The sequence below is a fragment of the Podarcis vaucheri genome (genome assembly GCF_965113315.1).
Source record: "Podarcis vaucheri genome assembly, chromosome: 3".
Taxonomy (NCBI): domain Eukaryota; kingdom Metazoa; phylum Chordata; class Lepidosauria; order Squamata; family Lacertidae; genus Podarcis; species Podarcis vaucheri.
The window spans coordinates 45,523,141-45,542,553 of NC_138761.1; the positions used below are offsets into that span (position 1 = coordinate 45,523,141).

Sequence of the window (19,413 nt, forward strand, 5' to 3'; positions counted from 1 at the left end):
GATTAAAACTGGGGACCCAGCAAATGCTTATAATAGAAGTTCAAAATGTTGGGAGAATTGTTCACCAATTTCCAGTGCCTCATCTGGTTTGGTTCTTAATAATAGTAAAAATTGTAATAATGACTACAAAGTTGCTGGGTGTTTTTGGTTGTTTTTTTTTGGTTAAACAGTGATTTTCCTTTAAATGTTTAAAAACCAATTTTGTGTTATTTGTAATATACAGTTAGAGAATCTAATGTTGGATAAAGATGGACACATAAAAATTACAGATTTTGGACTTTGCAAAGAAGGGATCACAGATGCAGCTACTATGAAAACGTTCTGTGGCACCCCAGAGTACTTGGCTCCAGAGGTATGTCAGCATTTTACTTTGTACATTATAAATATGAAATATTTAACTTAATTACAACATACTTGTCAATAGTAATTGGTATATTTGAAAACTGGGAAATATTGTTACAAGGGCTAATACTTTTTATAGCCTTTTATCATGAGGATGTTTAAATGTTGTTTAAACATTAGCACAAATATTTATGTGTATCTGTGTATCTGAAGAAGTGTGCATGCACCCGAAAGCTCATACCAATAACAAACTTAGTTGGTCTCTAAGGTGCTACTGGAAGGAATTTTTTTATTTTGTTACAAATATTTACTTTCAAGCTAGTAATTTTTACAGCAGAACTATTAAAATATTTTTCTATAGATCGATTCCTATGTACATTTAATTGTAAGTGAAGCCTTTTCTTAAAAATAAGGAGCATGCTTCTTTAGTATTTTCACGCAGCTAGCTAAATATAGGGCATAAAAAGAAAAAGACACAGATTACATGGTTGAAAATAATGGGATGGGAATTTTAGTTCTAAGGAATGACTGGAGGAAGTTCAAGGAACACTGCTAAAGTACCTGTACCTGAAGGCAGCTCTGGCTTAATCTGAGCAATTTAATCTCCTAGAAAATATTTTGCTTTGAGATACAGCTCCAGTTAAGTTTTGCCAAGTTTTCATTAATATTTATCTAAGTTAATATCTTCACCAACTTTAAGAGTGGGTTTTATTTCTCAGAGTCAAGAAGGTTTAGAATGCCCTCTTTTCCAGTTAAGAGTGCAGAGACTTTTGCGGAGCAAAGCAACTGCAATCTGCTTTCCAGCAGCCACACATTCCCACTAAACCCTGGTTTGACTTAGCATGAGAAAGACCAGCTCAGTTTGCATCTATCAAAGGATGATGCAACCATTGTAACAACTTCCTGTGATGATGGAGATACAGTAGATATACCAACTGGCATAGCTGTTTTGCCTTCGTGTGGTACTAATAGGGCAATTCTTGTTTCCATTTATATCAGTGAACTGAGCCATGTGCCAGAAAACACCATAGTCCTATTTAGTGTGATAAGGAAGCTTCTAGGTGATAGTTGAGTCCTGTCTTTCTTTCAGTTGAAGCAGTAGATAACTGGGTCCTTTTGTTGTAATAACGATTGAAATCAAGATCCTAAGTGGTCTAATATTTGGTTGCATTTAGATCTATGTTTAGATAAAGCAGCTGGTTTATTTTGTACATTATCTATGTACTTCACTTCACTTGTTATCATGCTGTATGGGGTCTGTACCTGACACATTAGTGTGTCAGCTGTGATGTGTAGGTGTGTCACTGGAAAGGGGTTAGTTTAACCTCCGGTTTGTTAGTAAAACTGAATTACTGTTTTGTGAAATGATACATGTCTAAAAAGTGTGTCACCAACATGAAAAGTTGGGAAAGCTCTGATCTCACTTTTATGGCAAATATAGGCTGCAAGTATGTGAAAGTTGGTTCTCTTGGTAGCTACTGTACAAGTAACAGTAATATGCAAACTCAACAATTTCTAAACAGGAACCTCTTGTAGAAATGTTGCACAACTTCTGCATTGTAACTGTTCTTCCTTTATATGCCCATCCTGCAGGGTGTGATGTGCACCCTGTCTGGAATTTCTGATGCTTCACTGTTACTGAAGCTAAACAGGTGCAGAATTTGTAAGTCCCTCAGATGACAGATCACTGGAAGCTTCATAAAAACACAAAAAGTACTAGGTAGATAGCAAACAAGAGTTCTTGCACAGTTGTCAATATTAGAATCCAATTAAACCTGTCAATTTAGTTGTTCAGTTCTTTAGTTCTTTGACACCCATCCTTCAAAGAATGGCTCAGAATACAGTATATTTTAATTTTTCTGTTTAATTAGAGAAATGTTTCAATGCTTATGTTCTTTGAGAAAAATAGGAAACTATTATTCTGTTCATTTACTTATTTAATATTAGAAAAAAATCTCTTAAACATCTATCATAAGACCTTACCAACAAAATTTTTAAAAAATTGCAAATACATTATGAAAATCCATCTGTAAAAGGCAACACAATCAGAAGCTAAACTAATTATTTGAGCTTCCAGCTTTTCTGTTGAGTTAGCAATACCTGTTCAATCCTCCAATTGTAAAACAGTTTAAAAAATCCAATGTAGCTCACATGCAAGACCCAACAAAATTAAGTGCTAAGTACATTTTTGGCAGTTGACTTTTATTATGCCCAGTCCTCAAATGTACGAGTGGATAATCATCTGAATGTTACTTATTTTTCACATGCTTATGTGATCACACAAAAAGTGCATGCTAAAAAGAAGCAGATGGTGACAGATGGGGAAGGTTGAATAAGGTGGCTTTGGAAACCTAGAAAAATGCACTTCTGTAATAGTGTAAAAATAAAAATTTATTTGATTGCCAAGTTACAGATAACAAAACAAGAACTCGGGATGAAACCTTGATCGTATATGACAAAATTATTTTACAATAATCCTTATAAAATGTCTTATTATGATGATTGTATTGTAGCGTATTTTTGTATATTTTATAATGAATAAAAAAAAATGACGCACATGTTCTTGGAAATGAGTCCCATTGAAGTCAGTACTGTAAAACTTACTAGAGTAAACATCTGTGGAATGAGAACATTAGAGTAATAAAATTTAGTTGCAGAAAAAGGGGGGTAGTTGTATTGCTTTTTACTGTGCTTAACAGTCAAGATAACTTGTTCCATGCTTCAGTAACAAGCAAGTATCATATTTTCCTAATACAATATTGAAAAATGAAATATTTTACCACACAAGCAGCACTGCAATGAAAGGCACCTAGCCCGAAGAATCAATAACTTACTAAAACATTATTATGGTTAAAAGCCCTAATATTTTGTTTTAATTTAAGTAAAGCATTTTTGTAAATACTTGACATACACCTAAGCTTAAGATATTTGCATTGTAGCAGCTGGTGGGTGGGACAGAGCCACCCTTCTCACACTGGCATTTCTACAGCTTAACTGGAAAGTGCTGGCGCATCTGCAAACCACTTACCTAGTTCTGCCCTTTCCCGGCACTAGCCAGGTAAGCTATAGCAACACCAGTGCCAGGAGGCTAGCGCTGGCTCTCCACATGTGCTTCTGCTGAATTTTCACATTACCTCATCTACTTAGCAGTTGGGGGCCTTGATTGGGTATGGTGTAGCTTCAGCCCTTGCATATGGATGAATTCCAGTGCTCCTTGCTTCCAAAGTTATTTTACTGGTGCATGTTTATTACAAAGGAAGTATTTAAGTTCTTCCCACATCCCCACCCAGCCTTCCAACTCATGCCCTATAGCATGGCTAGTTTGCATTGTTCAAAGACAGGCATCTGGAAGAGGATGTGAGGGGAGCCCCCTTGACCTGGTGGCAGCCACACCTGTCTTCTCATAGTGGAAGCAGAGGGTGATGAAAGTGAGGGAGACTCCCTTACTTTACAAGTATTACACCTGGTTTAAAAAGGACGGAGTCATGAAATACGACATGAAATAATAATAAAAAAGTTTAATAGTGGTCAGGCTACCTACACTATAAAATGGACACACACCCTTTAAAGTAATGACTAGTGTAAATTTCAGTACCTTCCTGTTCCTGTTTTAGGTTTTGGAAGACAATGACTATGGCCGTGCAGTGGATTGGTGGGGCCTTGGAGTTGTTATGTATGAAATGATGTGTGGCAGGTTGCCATTCTACAACCAAGATCATGAAAAACTTTTTGAACTCATACTAATGGAGGATATAAAATTTCCCCGAACATTGTCATCCGATGCAAAATCACTACTTTCAGGTCTCCTGATAAAAGATCCAAATAAACGGTAAGTCTGACAGAATGCCAATTAAGCACAAGTAGGCATTTTCATCCTAAAATGCATAAAGGGTTTGTAGCACACATAGCACACATAGATGACTAGTTCTGGGGTCTGCCAGAATCCTTGTGCAAATTCTTTTCTGCACAGCATTCTGTATATGTTGCTTAAAGGGTTGAATGTTGCTGTCTGGTCTTTGACCACAATAAAGATTGATTGAGGGAAGGGTTGAATGTTTTCAGGTCAAATATTGCCCCTAGAGTAGCAGGCCCTTCTAGGGATTTTTGTGCATTTTGTTCATTCTTCAGGCACTGGTGTCATTCTTGATTTTCTTAAGACAGACCAAGAACAAGGCCTGGCTCCAGACGCCCTCAGGAGATAGGCAGTGGTCCTAGGCAGTGCCTTCCCCCTGGTAGACCACTGCTGTGTGAGAAAACAATCTAAGGTCAAAGAGGTTCCTCAGAGGGGCCACCCACCAGTTGGGGATTGTCATGAACTTGAAGTTGAGGAAAGGTTACCTCCCATTCCAGCGGACCACAGGAAGTTTCCTTTTTAAAGGCACCTTTTGACTCTGCCTCCAGGAAGAGTTAACCTTTGCTTGTATGCTCTGTTCTCCGCTGATCAGCTTGATGATAACTCGGGATTAAGTGGGTAGTGCAGAAGCAACCTCAAGGGCTGGCTAAAATATGTCTTAGGGCTCATAATCTTCTGAAATCACATTCCTGATTAATGTTCCATAGAGGTGGAGGCTTGGAAAGAACATGCTGTGTCAGAATTATTAATACACATTTAGATTTTCATCCTGTCTTTCAAATACATCTTCCCAGTGGTTTCAGTAAATTACTAAAAATGCCATAACACAAGTATTATTTAGAAATAAACTAAAAGCAGCTCTGCATATATGAATTAAAAGACATGGAGCTCTTGAGTGGTGTGATGAACAAGCTAGTTGCCCTCTACCACCAGTTCAAAATCAAGCCAAAGGTGGACTTGTTTTAGTTTGTTTATAAGATGATCCCCTACCCGTGGCCTAATGTTTACAATGGTAATGTAAGATAGCCTAATTATGCTAAAGGAGAGAAGGTGGAAGGAGCGTGAAAAAGATGTTGATTAATGGCAACGTTATCTTTTAAAGCAAGCAGGGAGATGAGAACCTAAACAGTAATAGAAGCAAAATTATTTTGAGAGGTGAAAGCAGGCATTGAAATTCAACACGGAAGTGTCACATTTGGGATGAATTCCAAGGCATAGTAGGTAATAAAATAAAATAAAATAAAATAGAAATGTACATCAGATGTAGATGTACTGTAGGGGATGGGAAAGGTCCTTAGCTGCTGTGTTTCAAAATCTGTGCTCAGGTTACTAGAAGTCTTTGTAGTTCAAGAGTCTTGAGGCCTATTTATAGTACACCCCATATGCAAAACTGCTTTTTAATTTTAGAACATCTTAGGTGATGTGATGACTCAAAACAGAACAGGAAATGCAAGTACTTCGTGCATCTTGTGTATTACTTGTCTTGTATGAAATACATATTTGCAATAGAAATTATTTTTTTTAAAATCTCTCCACATGAGCACTCCCTGCATTCCCAGACCTGCTCAACTGAATTGCAGGTTGTAGCTAGTGTGGGTGGGAATACATGAACTCCAAGCCTTGCTCTTTAGGGTATTAATACTAGATGTGTGCATTCTTAATTTTGAAAAAATGAATCCATTAACCTCCAACATGAATACACATCAAACAGGTAAGTAACATATTTGTCAAATGTTGTGCTGTTCATTGAATGGTTTTAATTTTTGGTGAAACTAAACTTTGTAGGTAAAAAGAGCATCCTGCTTTGCTTTGTTTTTTGCTAATAAGACATATGTAATTTATACTTTCCCAAATAGTCTTGGTGGAGGACCAGATGATGCTAAAGAAATTATGCGACACAGTTTCTTTGCTGGAGTGAACTGGCAAGATGTATATGATAAAAAGGTAGGTTTGTGTAGGATGCACTGAATGCTTAAGATATTGCACATCTAGATTTTTAAAAAAGGTAAACATTTGGAAAACAGCAATTTTTATAGTTCCATAAACTAGTGAAACCACAGGCCAAAATTCAGCGCTTTTAAGTCCCAGTGGTTTCAGTGGGATCTTTGAGTATGTGCATTTCTCTACTACTGAACTTAATATGACTTGGAAATGTCAGAAACCCAGAAGCACCCTATGACAGCTAGAAGTGGATGTGGAATTCTGTTTTCAAGTCACTTCTGTGTGTGCCAGTCTACAGCCCAAACTACTAGCTATCCAGAATAGGGACCAGGGGGTGAATTTAGTTTTTTACACAAAGCTACAAATTGGGGATATCTAAGAGGAGCTACACATCTGCATTAATTTGGGTTGGGTATTCTCAGTCAGAAATTGTATGGCTATTAATCCATTCCTAATTATGAAATGTCAGCGTCTTTCTCCCTACCCCAATTAGGTTGAGATCATTCTTGCTAAATATAAATTACCCCATCCCCTAAAAACTTTGTTCTGTCATAAAAATATATTTTTGAACGTAACAATTATTTTTGCTTGCTTTCTGTTCAAATCATCACAAAAGAACTATTAGGCAGCATCTCTTTGTACAAATGTAATACATTTTTTACTTGTTTCTCTTTTGCAAATGATAACTGTGGTATGTTTTAAATATATGTGTGATGGTCAAAAAGGAAATAGGCTAGGATATTTGTATTACAGAAATATACTTTTTATGCTGTTGTGCTGCATCTTGCCTCATTACGTTTGAAGGGCATGCTAGTGTAATTCATCATGACTTGACAAATTATTTTTATTTCAAAAATGTATTTCTATGAAATTGATTCTAGATTCTTAAAGGGTTTTAAATATTCTTTAGCCTCTCAGGCAAACATCCCTTCTCTAGAACCTTCAATTCATGTTTGAGCCTTGGAGGATTTTTTCTTGTCTTATTCTGCCTTGGCCAACCCCCTCTGTTAAGGTGAAAAATGGTGTTTTAGGTCAATCTTTGTATCAGACTGATTTGTTCATGTAACCTTTTCCCCAACCACAAGTGCTGAACTTTTCCAAAAATTAAAGTAATAAAGTTTATAAAAATAAATGCAATTAAATACATACTAAATACTGTTTTGACCGATGCCCAAATGAAAGAATAATACAGTGAGTCAAATTTGTACTTTATTTAGTAGATTCCTTTTTTAAAAAAATATTATTATTTTTATATTGTTTAATGCAAGCAAGGGGAACCACTGGCCAAGTCGATCCTGGCCCACCAAGGGTCCAAGTTGGCTTGCAAGGTCATTTCCTTGTCCATCAAATTGTTAGGAGGACAGGGTTCAGTCCTGCTGGAGTCTGTGCATTAGCGGTAGGGAATGTGCTGGCAAAGCACACTCCTGCAGCTGGCAAGTTTGAACCCTTTACTCATCAGCAAGTAGTGGAAGGTTCAGTCCTACTGGGGAGTCAGTCCTATGGGTTCAACTCCATGGGGAATGCCCTGGTGAAGTAAGCCCTTGCAGCCAGCAGGATTGAATCTTCCGCTTGTCCATTAGTGAGTGAGGGGTTCATTCTAGCTCAGTTTGGCTGCACTTGCCGGTTACTCTTCTAGTAATAGGCACACATAGCCAAAATAGGTATGGGGATGTTTGAAAGCCCTTTTGCAAAGAGCCCTCACTGCTGGGCTCTTTGCAAAAGGTCTCTCAAACAGCACCATGCTGCAGTTTGAAGCCCCGACAGTTGGGGTTAGGTCAGCATCACTGATAGCACCTGTTTGTCCGATTTGGTCCTCCACTGGCCAGGAAAGGCTTCCCAACCCTGATTGAATGTAACCACATAGTACAGTGCATTGGTGTAAATTTCTGGCAGAGTAACTCAGTCTGCACTAAGAGACTCATGGAACATGTAGCAAGAGCCAGAAGGTGAGGAATTATTCAGAAAACCTCAATGGGTTGGAACCCAAGAACCATGAGTGGAGGGGGACTTCCCCACTTATTTTGCACCACAGCTCCCTGCATCCCCTAAAGGTTGTTTATGAAGGTTGAGGGACTCTTCAGAATGGTGTGGGGTAGAACAAGCGGTGCTGCTTGGGGAGAGAAGATGGGCTAAAACTGGGCAGAGGCAGCTTCTGCAAATGAGGCCAGAGCATTTGATTCTGGACTGACAAAGGTTGCGAAGAAATCTTAGTAATCTCCATTAAAATAATAAAATGTTTGATTTGGTATCATGAATTCTTGAAAATTCACATTTTATTTGTTGTTTGGTTCTGGTTTACACATTATTATCATAGATGTTAAGCTGTTTGCTGAAATTACGTTAGCCTTTTTCTAGGATGTGGCAAATGTATTTAATTTAGGGGTGGGAAAGCTTTCATTCCAAGGGTCACATTCTCTCAGAGACAGCCTTATGGGGGCGCATGCCAGTGGTGTGTGTGGTGGTGGGGCATTGTCAAAATTTGGTGGTGATGGCAGTCTGTAATTTCCATAATCCTCATCCCAGCTCATAAACCTTGTTTCTATTTCAGTTTTAGAGCTTGTAGCTGCTCACATTTAATTAAAAAGTGAGAGTGGTGTTTCTTCCACCTTAGGTACTTGCACATGAGCTATCTGAGCTCCTTAAACTATTAAGGTTGTGTTCAGCTAAATTCTACTCAGACTAGATCTACTGAAATTAATGGACCTAATGTCCTTTTAATTTCAGCAGGTCTACTTGGAATATGACTAATGTTGAATATGCATGACACTGAACTTGATGAACCTTTCTGTGATCTAAGTACAGTGGCACCTCGGTTTACGAACTTAATCCGTTCCGGAAGTCCGTTCTTAAACCAAAACCGTTCTTAAACTGAGGCGTGCTTTCCCGAATGAGGCCTCCCACCGCCAGTGCCCTTCCACTGTTAGGATTCTGTTCTTAGACCAAGATAAAGTTCTCAAACCGGAACACTGTTTCCAGTTTTGCGGAGTTTGTAAACTGAACTGTTCTTAAACAGGACTGTTCTTAAACTGAAATACCACTGTACATCATATTTTGGGGTCACATATATAAATTATTATTTTAGTATTTATTATTAAATATAGCACGGATTCAAATAGTAAAGATATATTTAGATTTAAGTTACAGCTGACTATATCCAAAAGGCTTTAGTGGTAATTGCATTATTAGTCCAGTCTGTATGCAACACATTCAAGCTAAGAAAAATTATTAGTCTGGATTGCGTACATCCCCTGCTGTGGTTTCAGTAATGGTGCTGTGGGCACTACTATTTTAAACTGATAGGGTTTTTTGTTTGTTTTGTTTTTTTATTTGCTTTTGGTTGTTCCCTCATTTTGATTCCATGTAGTCCAGCTCTTTTCTTTTCCTATACCAGAATCTGGGATGAAAGTGGGTGTCGCCTGCTCAATGTGTTAGTATAGAGAAAGCTATGTTTGTTCTCTTTACTGATAGATAAAGAGGACAGGATGGTGTGTCTATCACAAAGCTTCCATGCTTCCATAGTGTCTGTCTGTGATTGGGGTGTGGTTGCAGATGAACCAACTGAAGCTGAATCCATGGGGGAGGGGAGAACCCAACTCAAATAATTATTGATAGAAAGCTGTTTGATCTAGGAGGCTTGAGGACACAAGTAATTAATGGTGTTTCAGCTTCTTCTGCTCACTTAGGTTGCAGTCTTGTGATGCTTCTGAATCTGTTGCTGCACATAGATTTTCTGGCCATCGCTGTGACATGGCCAGTAATGCTTTCCTTTAACTACATTTGGTGAGTAGGCTAATGACCATTTCCATACTTAGACATGGCAACCATTGTTCATACTTTTCCAGCACACTCTATTCCTGAAGGCAATTTGGAACTTGAAGCGGTGCTAGGTTGGTTGCAGATGCTAGCTTAATGGCTTAACAGACGGGTCACCAGGAGTGCTGAAGAGCCAACCATAGCTTCCTGTTCAGTATACTTTAGGGCAGGGTCAGCTGGCATGGCAATGCCATGGAGCTGGCTTCCTGTTAGTGGTGTCGCTGCTGTTGTCCTAGTACAGGGGCAAGATAATGCCAAGGCCAGGGCAACGGAAGCACCAGATTGGCTCCGTTGTGCACCTGTGCCACCCCAGTCTTGCTACCACCTTGTCCCATCCCACCTCATCTTGGTAAGTGACACTACTGCCACAAGGCCAGCACTGCCCTGTCACACTGACCACTGCTGTTTCAGGTTTTAATCCATAAAGGGCTATTAAGACAGTGTTGTGTCCTTATAGTGTAGTAGATGCAGACTTCAGTTGCTTTAGATCAAGGGTAGGTTTCTCAACCAATTCATTTACTGTAAAATAGTAAGCATGGATCAAAGGAACCCCCGTTTTCACAGCTCCTCTACCTGTAGCCCCGTACCACATTCCACACCACCCTGAAGTGTCCCTTTGGCCTTAGGAGTGGTCTTTGCACAACGCACTGCACTTGAAATAATGTCCCATTGTGCAAGCAGAACTTTGCTTGCTCTTCTCTGGATCCTAGCCGTGATTATGTTTGCCACATGGCACCCCAAAAGTCCTGAAATCCTGAAAGATTTGCAGTGTTACAGTCTATCTGTTTCAGTATCCACATGAAAAATTGACACTGACAAGTGTGAGTTGTTGCTGTAGGAACTAAGTCATCTCCAATGCTATTTGTGTAAAATTGTTCTCTACACATAACCTATAGTGGGTGTTTTTTGCACAGTTTTAGAGCACTTCCTAGATTTTCTAGCAACCTTTTTTGAGGTGCAGTTACAGTTCTCATTAGAAAATCTAGAAACAAAGGAAGAGCATCTGTTTATTCATTTTTTTAAAAAAGTTAAACATCAGGCATTGTGTCCTTACCCAACTCTAACTCTAGCTGTTCATCACTTCCTTAACGTATATTTTTTATTATATTTTTCATGATGCCACTATAGAAGGAATATTGTTAGGAAGGGGTTTCTTACTGCATTTCTCTTATTTTCTTCTGGAGGTGGTGTTGAAGTTCCATGTGCTGGTTCCTCATTTCTTGACAAGAGTTCTTCAGAAGCTGGTAATGTTTTTTAGAGGGTTTCCCTCTAAAATTGGGTGATTTGTTTTGACAGTTTCCATAAACTTCTGTTACCAAAGGAATATTTTGTAGGATGTAATGTGTACAGTTATTTTTGACAATAAATAACATTAGACTCAGAGTATAAATATCCCAGGAGTGCAATTGGAAAGTGCTTGTGTTGCTCCCTTACCCTACTGTACACTGGGAGCAAAAGATCTATGAGATGGAACCAGCAGCACAGACAACCAAGGTACTTCAGGAGGGGGGCAGAGGATAATAAGTTATGCCAGAAGTTTGTGAGGAAGGAGAAACATTGTGATAGCTGGAATGGTGGAAATGGAAGTAAAATTTTGTGATCTACGAACAGTCTTGGTCACTCTTTAGACATTATTTTAAAAGTGCTTAATGTAAGAGCCCAATCCCATATGTAGTCAGAAATAAGTCTCATTTTGTTTCTTGAGACTTGCATTCACATAACTTTTAATAGGTTTTGCAGCATTAAACTAAGTTGGGGTTTTTATATTTTCTGCTAGTAAATTACTATGGCATATTTTGAGGGTCAAAAATACCATTTAGATTTATGCAAGGAATGCTTTTATATCTTAGTTTTGAAACTGACAGGAGTCTATAGGTTTTTTTAAATTTTGGTATTTGCTGCTTTTTTCTCAGGATTATTTCACTGAGATTACATTTTCATTTATTAAATTTGTATTAGGCCTTTCAACCCAAGAGCCCCCATAACAACATATTAATAATACACAAGAACAATAAAACCTACAGTATAAAATAGGTCTCGGAGTGAAACAACCTACCAAGAAATCAGAACTCTAGACAGTCCCACAGCAGTCTATCTTTTACATCAGCCATATCTATAAACTTGGGAAAATAAATGCATCCTAATCTAATGCACAACAGTGTAGGGATTGATCTTGATGGAGAGAGAGTTTGAGAAGGTTGTGTTCCACATTGTCACTTAACGAGTTATGGATGCTCACGGAACTGTGAGCAGGGCCTCTCCCACAAATCTTAATGGGATGGCAGGTAAGAAGGGAAGCAGTCCTTCTGATACTTGTGTCGTAGGCCATATAGAGCTTTAGAGACACAACATCTTAAATTTGGCCCTGTAGCAAACAGGCAGCCAGTGCCAGTCCTTAATTATAGCTGCTATATGAATCCACTTTATGGCACTGGTCAGTAACTTGGCCGCCACATTCTGCAGTAGATCCAACTTTTAGATCATCTTCAAGGGCAGTTCCCTGTAGAGGGCATTGGTTACCAGAGCATGTAGTATCTTGGCAGAGCAGAAGTTGTAGCTGGTAAACCAGCTGCCTGGGCCTAAGGCAGGCACCCCCAAACTCGGCCCTCCAGCTGTTTAGGGACTACAACTCCCACCATCCCTAGCTAACAGGACCAGTGGTCAGGGATGATGGGAATTGTCATCCCAAAACAGCTGGAGGGCCGAGTGTGGGGATGCCTGGCCTAAGGAGACAATGATGACTATAAGAGCAGCTCCAAGCTACAAACTTTCTCCTTTAGGGGAAATACAATTCTGTCCAGAACAGGCAGTCTTCTCAATAATGAATATTGCTGATAATGTTAACATGCTTATACTTTTGTCTGACGGTTGCTTTATGCTGGTAGAGAACACTTCTGTTTGTGTAAGTGGGGCTGTCAATTTTTACCGATCTCCCTTACCTGCCGTAGCCCCTTGCCAAACTGCTTCTGAGGGTTGGGGGAACCTTCTAGAACAGTGTGGGGTATGGCATGGAGGGCTCAGTAAAAACAGAACTCTGAGACCTGACTCAAGCTCTGTGGTATCTGCTTGTGCCTTTTGTGCTGTTTTCTTCATGACACACAAACGTGCAACTTATTAAGCAGTGAAGTTAGTAAAGTCTCAACTAAAACATGTCAGTTCACTGGGTAGGGAGGGAGGGCAACAATGGCCATATCTGTGGATTGTTTCACCTCCAGTGTCATATGGGATGTTAGGAATGAACTATGTTGACTAGTAGGGCTTAAACTTGACTAAAGGTCTAGATTTCAATGTGCATAATATGCAAGAGGAATTAGAAAGGAACTGTCGTATAACTGCAGCAATAGAGTGGGAGAGCTTTTGCACTACTTTTCCTCTGAGTATGCTTGAAAGCGAACTTAATCCAAGTTCAAATGAAGTGACCAAGCCACAGTGGCTTTGATGAGACTGTGGCCTGGATTTGCTTGGTGGTCCTGATGCGGCAGGCATGTTGGCAGCTCCACGTATAGCGCCCTTGTGCAGGCGCAATCAGCATCACACTATCCCTGCTACGTTAGAAGTCTACAGGTGGATCTGCACAACTCTCCTAGGCAAACGTCTGAGCGTCTGAATCAAATAAGATTTGAGTTAAACGTGAACAATTGTAGCAACATCTTTAGTAGGACTATGGCTTGGACCGAAGATTAATAAGCCATGGCTTGCTGTCAAATATTGGATGGATTTTTTCATGTTCTGAGTACCCTTTGCAATCAACACAGTGGATCAGTTCCACTGTAACATTTATGATCCAGTGTATATTGTGGGCTTGCTGGAGCACTCCCTCTTCTCTTTCCCTTGCAAGGTTTTCCTGGTTTAAGTGATCTTTAACAAACCAAAGTTTGAAGAACAGAATCCTGGTTTACAAACCTATTTTATGGAGACTGCTTAATGATGTAGACATCGTGGAAATCTGATTTACCAAACCAGGAAGTCTCATGAAAGTGGGACAGCAGTTAAGGCAGGAATGGTGTGTTGGAATAGAAATGTTTTGCTTGACTCAATGGATGTGTGCCTGACATATTGTGGCACTCATGCCTATGAACTGATTTTCATTTTAGCTGTTTGGGATTCAGAATGCAATACTTTTTCAATAATAGTTCTGTTTAACTATGTTTATGTTCTTACACTTCTAGTGTTGCTCCATTATATTTTTCGCCTATGTACCCTGGATATGTGAACAACAGTCGTACCTTGGAAGTCGAACGGAATAATAATAATAATAACAACAACAAAAAATTAACAATAACAATAGTAATAATTTATTTATACCCTGCCCATTTGACCAGCCACTCTTGGCGGCTTCCAACAAAAAATTAAAATACAGTAGTCTGTCAAACATTAAAAGCTTCCCTAAACAGGGCTGCCTTCAGATGTCTTCTAAAAGTCTGGTAGTTGTTGTTCTCTTTGACATCTGGTGGGAGGGCGTTCCGCAGGGCGGATGCCATTACCAAGAAGGCCCTCTGCCTGGTTCCATGTAACTTGGCTTCTCACTGTTGAGGGAACCACCAGAAAGCCCTCAGTGCTGGACGTCTGGGCAGAATGATGGGGATGGAGATGCTCCTTTAGGTATACTGGACCGAGGCCGTTTAGGGCTTTAAAGGTCAGCACCAACACTTTGAATTGTGCCTGGAAACATACTGGGAGCCAATGTAGGTCTTTCAAAACCTGTGTTATGTGGTCTTGGCAACTGCTCCCAGTCACCAGTCTAGCTGCTGCATTCTGGATTAGTTGTAGTTTCCGGGTCACCTTCAAAGGTAGCCCCACGTAGAGCGCATTGCAGTAGTCCAAGCGAGAGATAACTAGAGCATGCACTACTCCGGCGAGACAGTCGGCGGGCAGGTAGGGTCTCAGCCTGCATACCAGATGGAGCTGATAAACAGCTGCCCTGGACACAGAATTGACCATCCTCCAACCGCCTCCAGATACTCATACAGGACTTTCACCGTCTTCACTGGTTCTGATTTAAAAGAGTGGTAGAACTGGGTATCATCCGCATATTGATAGACACCCAGCCCAAACCCCCTGATGATCTCTCCCAGCAGCTGCATGTAGATGTTGAAAAGCATGGGGGAGAGGACAGAACCCTGAGGCACCCCACAAGTGAGAGCCCAGGGGTCTGAACACTCATCCCCCACCGCCACTTTCTGAACACGGCCCAGGAGGAAGTTCGACTTCCAAATCGCTGCTTCTGATTGGCTGCAGGAAGCTCCACCGGACATTTGGCTTCCAAAAGAACGTTCAAAACAGTCACTTCCGGGTTTCGCTCGTTCGGGAGCCAAAACATCCGAGTTCCAGGGCGTTCGACAAACAAGGTACAACTGTATTAAGAAACTTTGAAGCAATGCAGGGTGTTGCTTTTTATTTTGGGAATTAATCCTGGAAATGTGGTTGAGGCTATGTAATACTGACTTATCAGCTCTGAACGTTTATTTGCTACTTTGAGAACATAAAATGCATTTGCTCCAGTGTAGTTGGATGAGAAAGCACATGATTGTTGCACATGTTCTATCTCCCTGATCCAGCTACCATGGCTGAGTGCATGGAGCTATTTTTAAAAAGAGTAATGATGGCTATGAGAAGGAAGAGATGCAGTTGAACAGTTAGATTTAGTCAACCTTCTCTCTGCTAAAATGCTTTTTAAAGAGACTACATGTGCATAGAGGTGGGACGTGGGTGGCGCTGTGGTCTAAACCACTGAGCCTCTTGAGCTTGCTGATTGAAAGGTTGGCAGTTCGAATCTGCACAACAGAGTGAGCTCCCATTGCTCTTTCCCAGCTTCTGCCAACCTAGCACTTTGAGTTGATGAATAGGTACCACTGTGGCGGGAAGGTAAATGGTGTTTCCATGCACTCTGGCTTCTGTCACAGTGTTCCATTTCACCAGAAGCACTTTAGTCATGCTGGCCACATGACCCGGAAAGCTGTCTGTGGATGAACACCAGCTCCCTCGTCCTGAAGCGAGATGAGCGCCACACCCCATAGTCACTTTTGACTGGACTTAACTGTCCTGGGGTCCTTTACCTTTTTTACTTTACACATGCATAAACCCATCAGCTGTGTGTTTGCATAGTTGGATCAGGGCCATTGCATATTATGTATAGTCTAATCATCAGTATGTAAATTTGACTTATTTTAGTCTAGCCAATACTGAGCTAGATAATCCAGCTTCCTGTGTTTTCTCTGTTTGGAGATTGAGGTTCAAACCCCCATTTAGTTGTGAGGCTCACTATTCCCCCTGAGCTCCATGAAGAAGAGTAGTATAGAAAAATGTAATTAATAAAAACAGATGGAGTTATAAGCTGCTATGCACAGTTGAGAAATGAATCTTGATGTACATCATGGCTGTGCTTGGACTTCACAGTAAACCATGGTTTATTAGAACAGGAAAGAGTGTCGCCTTCTACCAGGTTCACAAGGTCCCACCTTCCCTTTTCCCTGCTCTGGAATGGCTTCTGCAGTCTGTTTAAAGCAAACCAACTTTAAAGTGAAGCTGGCTTGCTTCAACAAATCATAATTAAGATTAGCCACTGTTTATGTAAAATGGGAAGGTTGTGTGAAAGCTTTTCGTAGAATGATCCTTCCTTCCTATTAGTGAGGTTGTTGCACACATGTTTTACTTACGTGATATTGGTCAGCGGTGGAGGCACTGCATCCTCATATTTTAAATGTGTGTGGTCCTTCTGTTATATAATAAGGCTGAGCATGTTGCAGTGTACCTAGTGAGGGTAGATTATGGGAACTTAAAAGCCTCCATCCTTCCCCAAGGGTTGGACAGAACAGCGCTTGAAGGGGGTGGATCATGTCTCCATATCTCAGGTTTTTTTACAGCTTTCTCTCAGGCTTTTACTTTGTAGAAACCTCATTAGCATCTGGCTCCTCCAGTGCACTTTGTATCTTTATGGGATCTTCCCAATGCTGCCCTATATACCTACCTTTTCTTTTTATATTGTATATGCTGGAAGCCGCCCAGGGTCACCGGGGTACAAATAATAAAATGCTGGTACTGCTAAGTGTTGTATTCATACCAAAACACAGTGAAAGTCAAAAGCAGATTGTTTGCCACTAAAATGTTTAAAATATTACAGTTTTACCCAGTTAATTGAAACACATTGAATGTTGTTGTTATACAGTGGTCACACGGGTGTAACTAGGAATTTTATATTCTGATAATAATAAACTTTTTTTGCAAATGCAGTGAGTTGTTATTCAAGATGCGATTAAACATGTTTGTTTGAGTCATAGGTTGAGCTACCTATCCATTGCTTTTTATTAGAAAGTTCTTGCTTGTAAAATGCAACAGGAGCAGCACGGGGGGGGGGGGAGAGATACCTTGTAGTGGGCACTTCAGACATGTCTTAAAATGCTGCCACTAGTAGTAATGAATGATGCAACATACAAGGTACAGTGTATGAAATTCAGCTAATGTAAGAGGGCGTGGAGGTGATTCCCCCGTTTCTGTACCTACCCATGCCACTTTCCACACTGCCCAGGAGGGCCCCCCAAAACCCTGGAACCAATTTTCAGGGAGGGTATGGGGCTGCAGTGGCGGGGGGCGGGGATGGCTTGCTTTCCTTTAAGTTAGTGGATCAAAATCCATTGTGTGCGTGGAACAGCACTAATAGATATATTAGTGTAAATAATATATAATGTAAATTATTGTGCATAACTGTAGAATTCTGTTAGTATTTAGAATAAGACTATAGTATAAATATGCATAGTATTCTTATTTTCTTTAACATACAATTGAATATTTCAGTTTTTTGTTTCAAAAACTTGGTTGTGGTGATGTAGAGTAACATTTTACTTTCCCTCTGCATTGAATGAAATTCTTTGTGGTATCAGAAGTGGTATTGGCCTTTATAGTTGCATGCTTATCATGGATATAAATTACAAATCAACTAATCAGAACAATATTACTATGGGAAGAATTCAACATTGCGCTAAGGCAAGAGTTCAACCAGGGTGAGCATTTTGGCTTGCCCAACAAAATGATCCCCCTCTCCTCCCCCCATGTTCTCCCAATACCCCTCCCCCGAGCCAATTAAGGGGGGCGTGCAGGGGGAGAAGAAGGGGGAAAGCCCCATTGCACAAGCAGAAGTCCTTGCATATGGCTTCCACTGACATGACTCATTTGTTGAATCCCGCCCTATGAAAATGCTTCAACACATTGTATATTATTTTGACAACATCTGAATTCTAGCAATATCCAAGTCCTAAAAAGTTAATTTAACAGAATTAAATCACTTAGTCATTTAAACATGTGTTCATGAGTGCTGCCATATTTTGCAGACAATCTTCTGTTCCCCCATGGAGATACTCGTAGCAGCCACACATTCCTGTTGTCCAGAAGGCAAAAAATGAAATGTCTCTGTGAATGTGTGTTGACGCTATATCATAAGAATTAACTGAGGAACTTCCTGCCCTTCTTCCTTCTCACAAGGCAGATTGCGTCTATTATTGTAGAACTGGGAAGGAGACAGTTTGATTGGCGCAGGTCCTGATGTTGCTTTCACCTGGCTTCCTTGCTCTCTTCTTCTCACAAGATGGGTGCTGTCCCTTGTGCCGGCGAGCTGGGTCTGTGGGCTGCCACTTTCCCGACGTGCCCTGGAGTGATACTATGCCAGAAACTCCAGGGCAGGTTGGGAAACTGAACTGGTGGCTCATAGAGTAGGAAGAGGATGCTCAAACTTTGAAGCAGCTCTGATCAGGACAGTGAGCAACAAAATAGTCAAATATCCATATACAACCACAAGGAAAATAAACATGAAGCAGACCAGCAGCTTTTTCATTTTGCAGTTTCAAGACCTAGAATAGCAAAAACTGTGGCCTAATGGCTTGCCACAAACTGGTTTTTAGGTAGACTTTCAATCCAGGATCATTGTTGTACCAGCTCTTTGTTCTAGCTACTGGGCCAGAAGAGCTTCATGTACTCTTTTATATACTCCTGTTTTTAGCTTTATTGTGTTCGTATTCCTTAATGCATTTTTTCTTCCCTGTTCTTTCAGCTTGTCCCTCCTTTTAAACCTCAAGTGACGTCTGAGACAGACACCAGATATTTTGATGAAGAGTTTACTGCTCAGACTATTACAATAACACCACCTGAAAAATGTAAGTATCTCAGAAATGTTTATAGCATTTTAAGGGTCTCCGTGGATTTAGAGAATTTTTTTATGAAAAACGAAATTTACATACCGTACCCATTTTCTTTTTTAAAAATGTATTTTTATTAAAGTTTTTTTAATAAAAAGTACGTACCCATTTTCTGCCAGCAAAGAAACAGCATCACATCCTTCAGGTGTGTGGTTGCAGCATCTCTCCTAAATGATGTTCTTGTAACGGAAGAATGCACACTTCAGGATTAAGGACACACTGGCACTCCATGATAGAGCCTGGGTTCACTTTCGGTCTCCTCAAACTTTTTTCTTGGGT

General features: G+C 40.2%; 1 protein-coding gene across 6 annotated transcripts in view; it reads left to right on the forward strand.

Annotated features, from left to right (window-relative positions):
* Positions 1 to 19,413, forward strand: part of AKT3 (AKT serine/threonine kinase 3) — a 115,616-nt gene that overhangs the window by 85,800 nt on the left and 10,403 nt on the right. The window contains exons 10-15 of one of the 6 annotated variants that reach the window (XR_014217442.1): positions 224 to 352; positions 3,957 to 4,171; positions 6,052 to 6,139; positions 9,802 to 9,916; positions 11,134 to 11,193; positions 18,990 to 19,042. Coding sequence is in view for 4 of the 6 variants with exons in the window: in XM_082215061.1 (XP_082071187.1) it covers positions 224 to 352; positions 3,957 to 4,171; positions 6,052 to 6,139; positions 11,134 to 11,193; positions 18,990 to 19,092 (595 nt within the window). In the remaining 2 variants the exon portion in view is untranslated. Of the gene's footprint in view, positions 1 to 223; positions 353 to 3,956; positions 4,172 to 6,051; positions 6,140 to 9,801; positions 11,083 to 11,133; positions 11,194 to 18,989; positions 19,093 to 19,413 lie in introns of those variants that run through there. The other 5 variants (XR_014217443.1, XM_082215061.1, XM_082215063.1 and 2 more) reach the window with 5 other exon arrangements.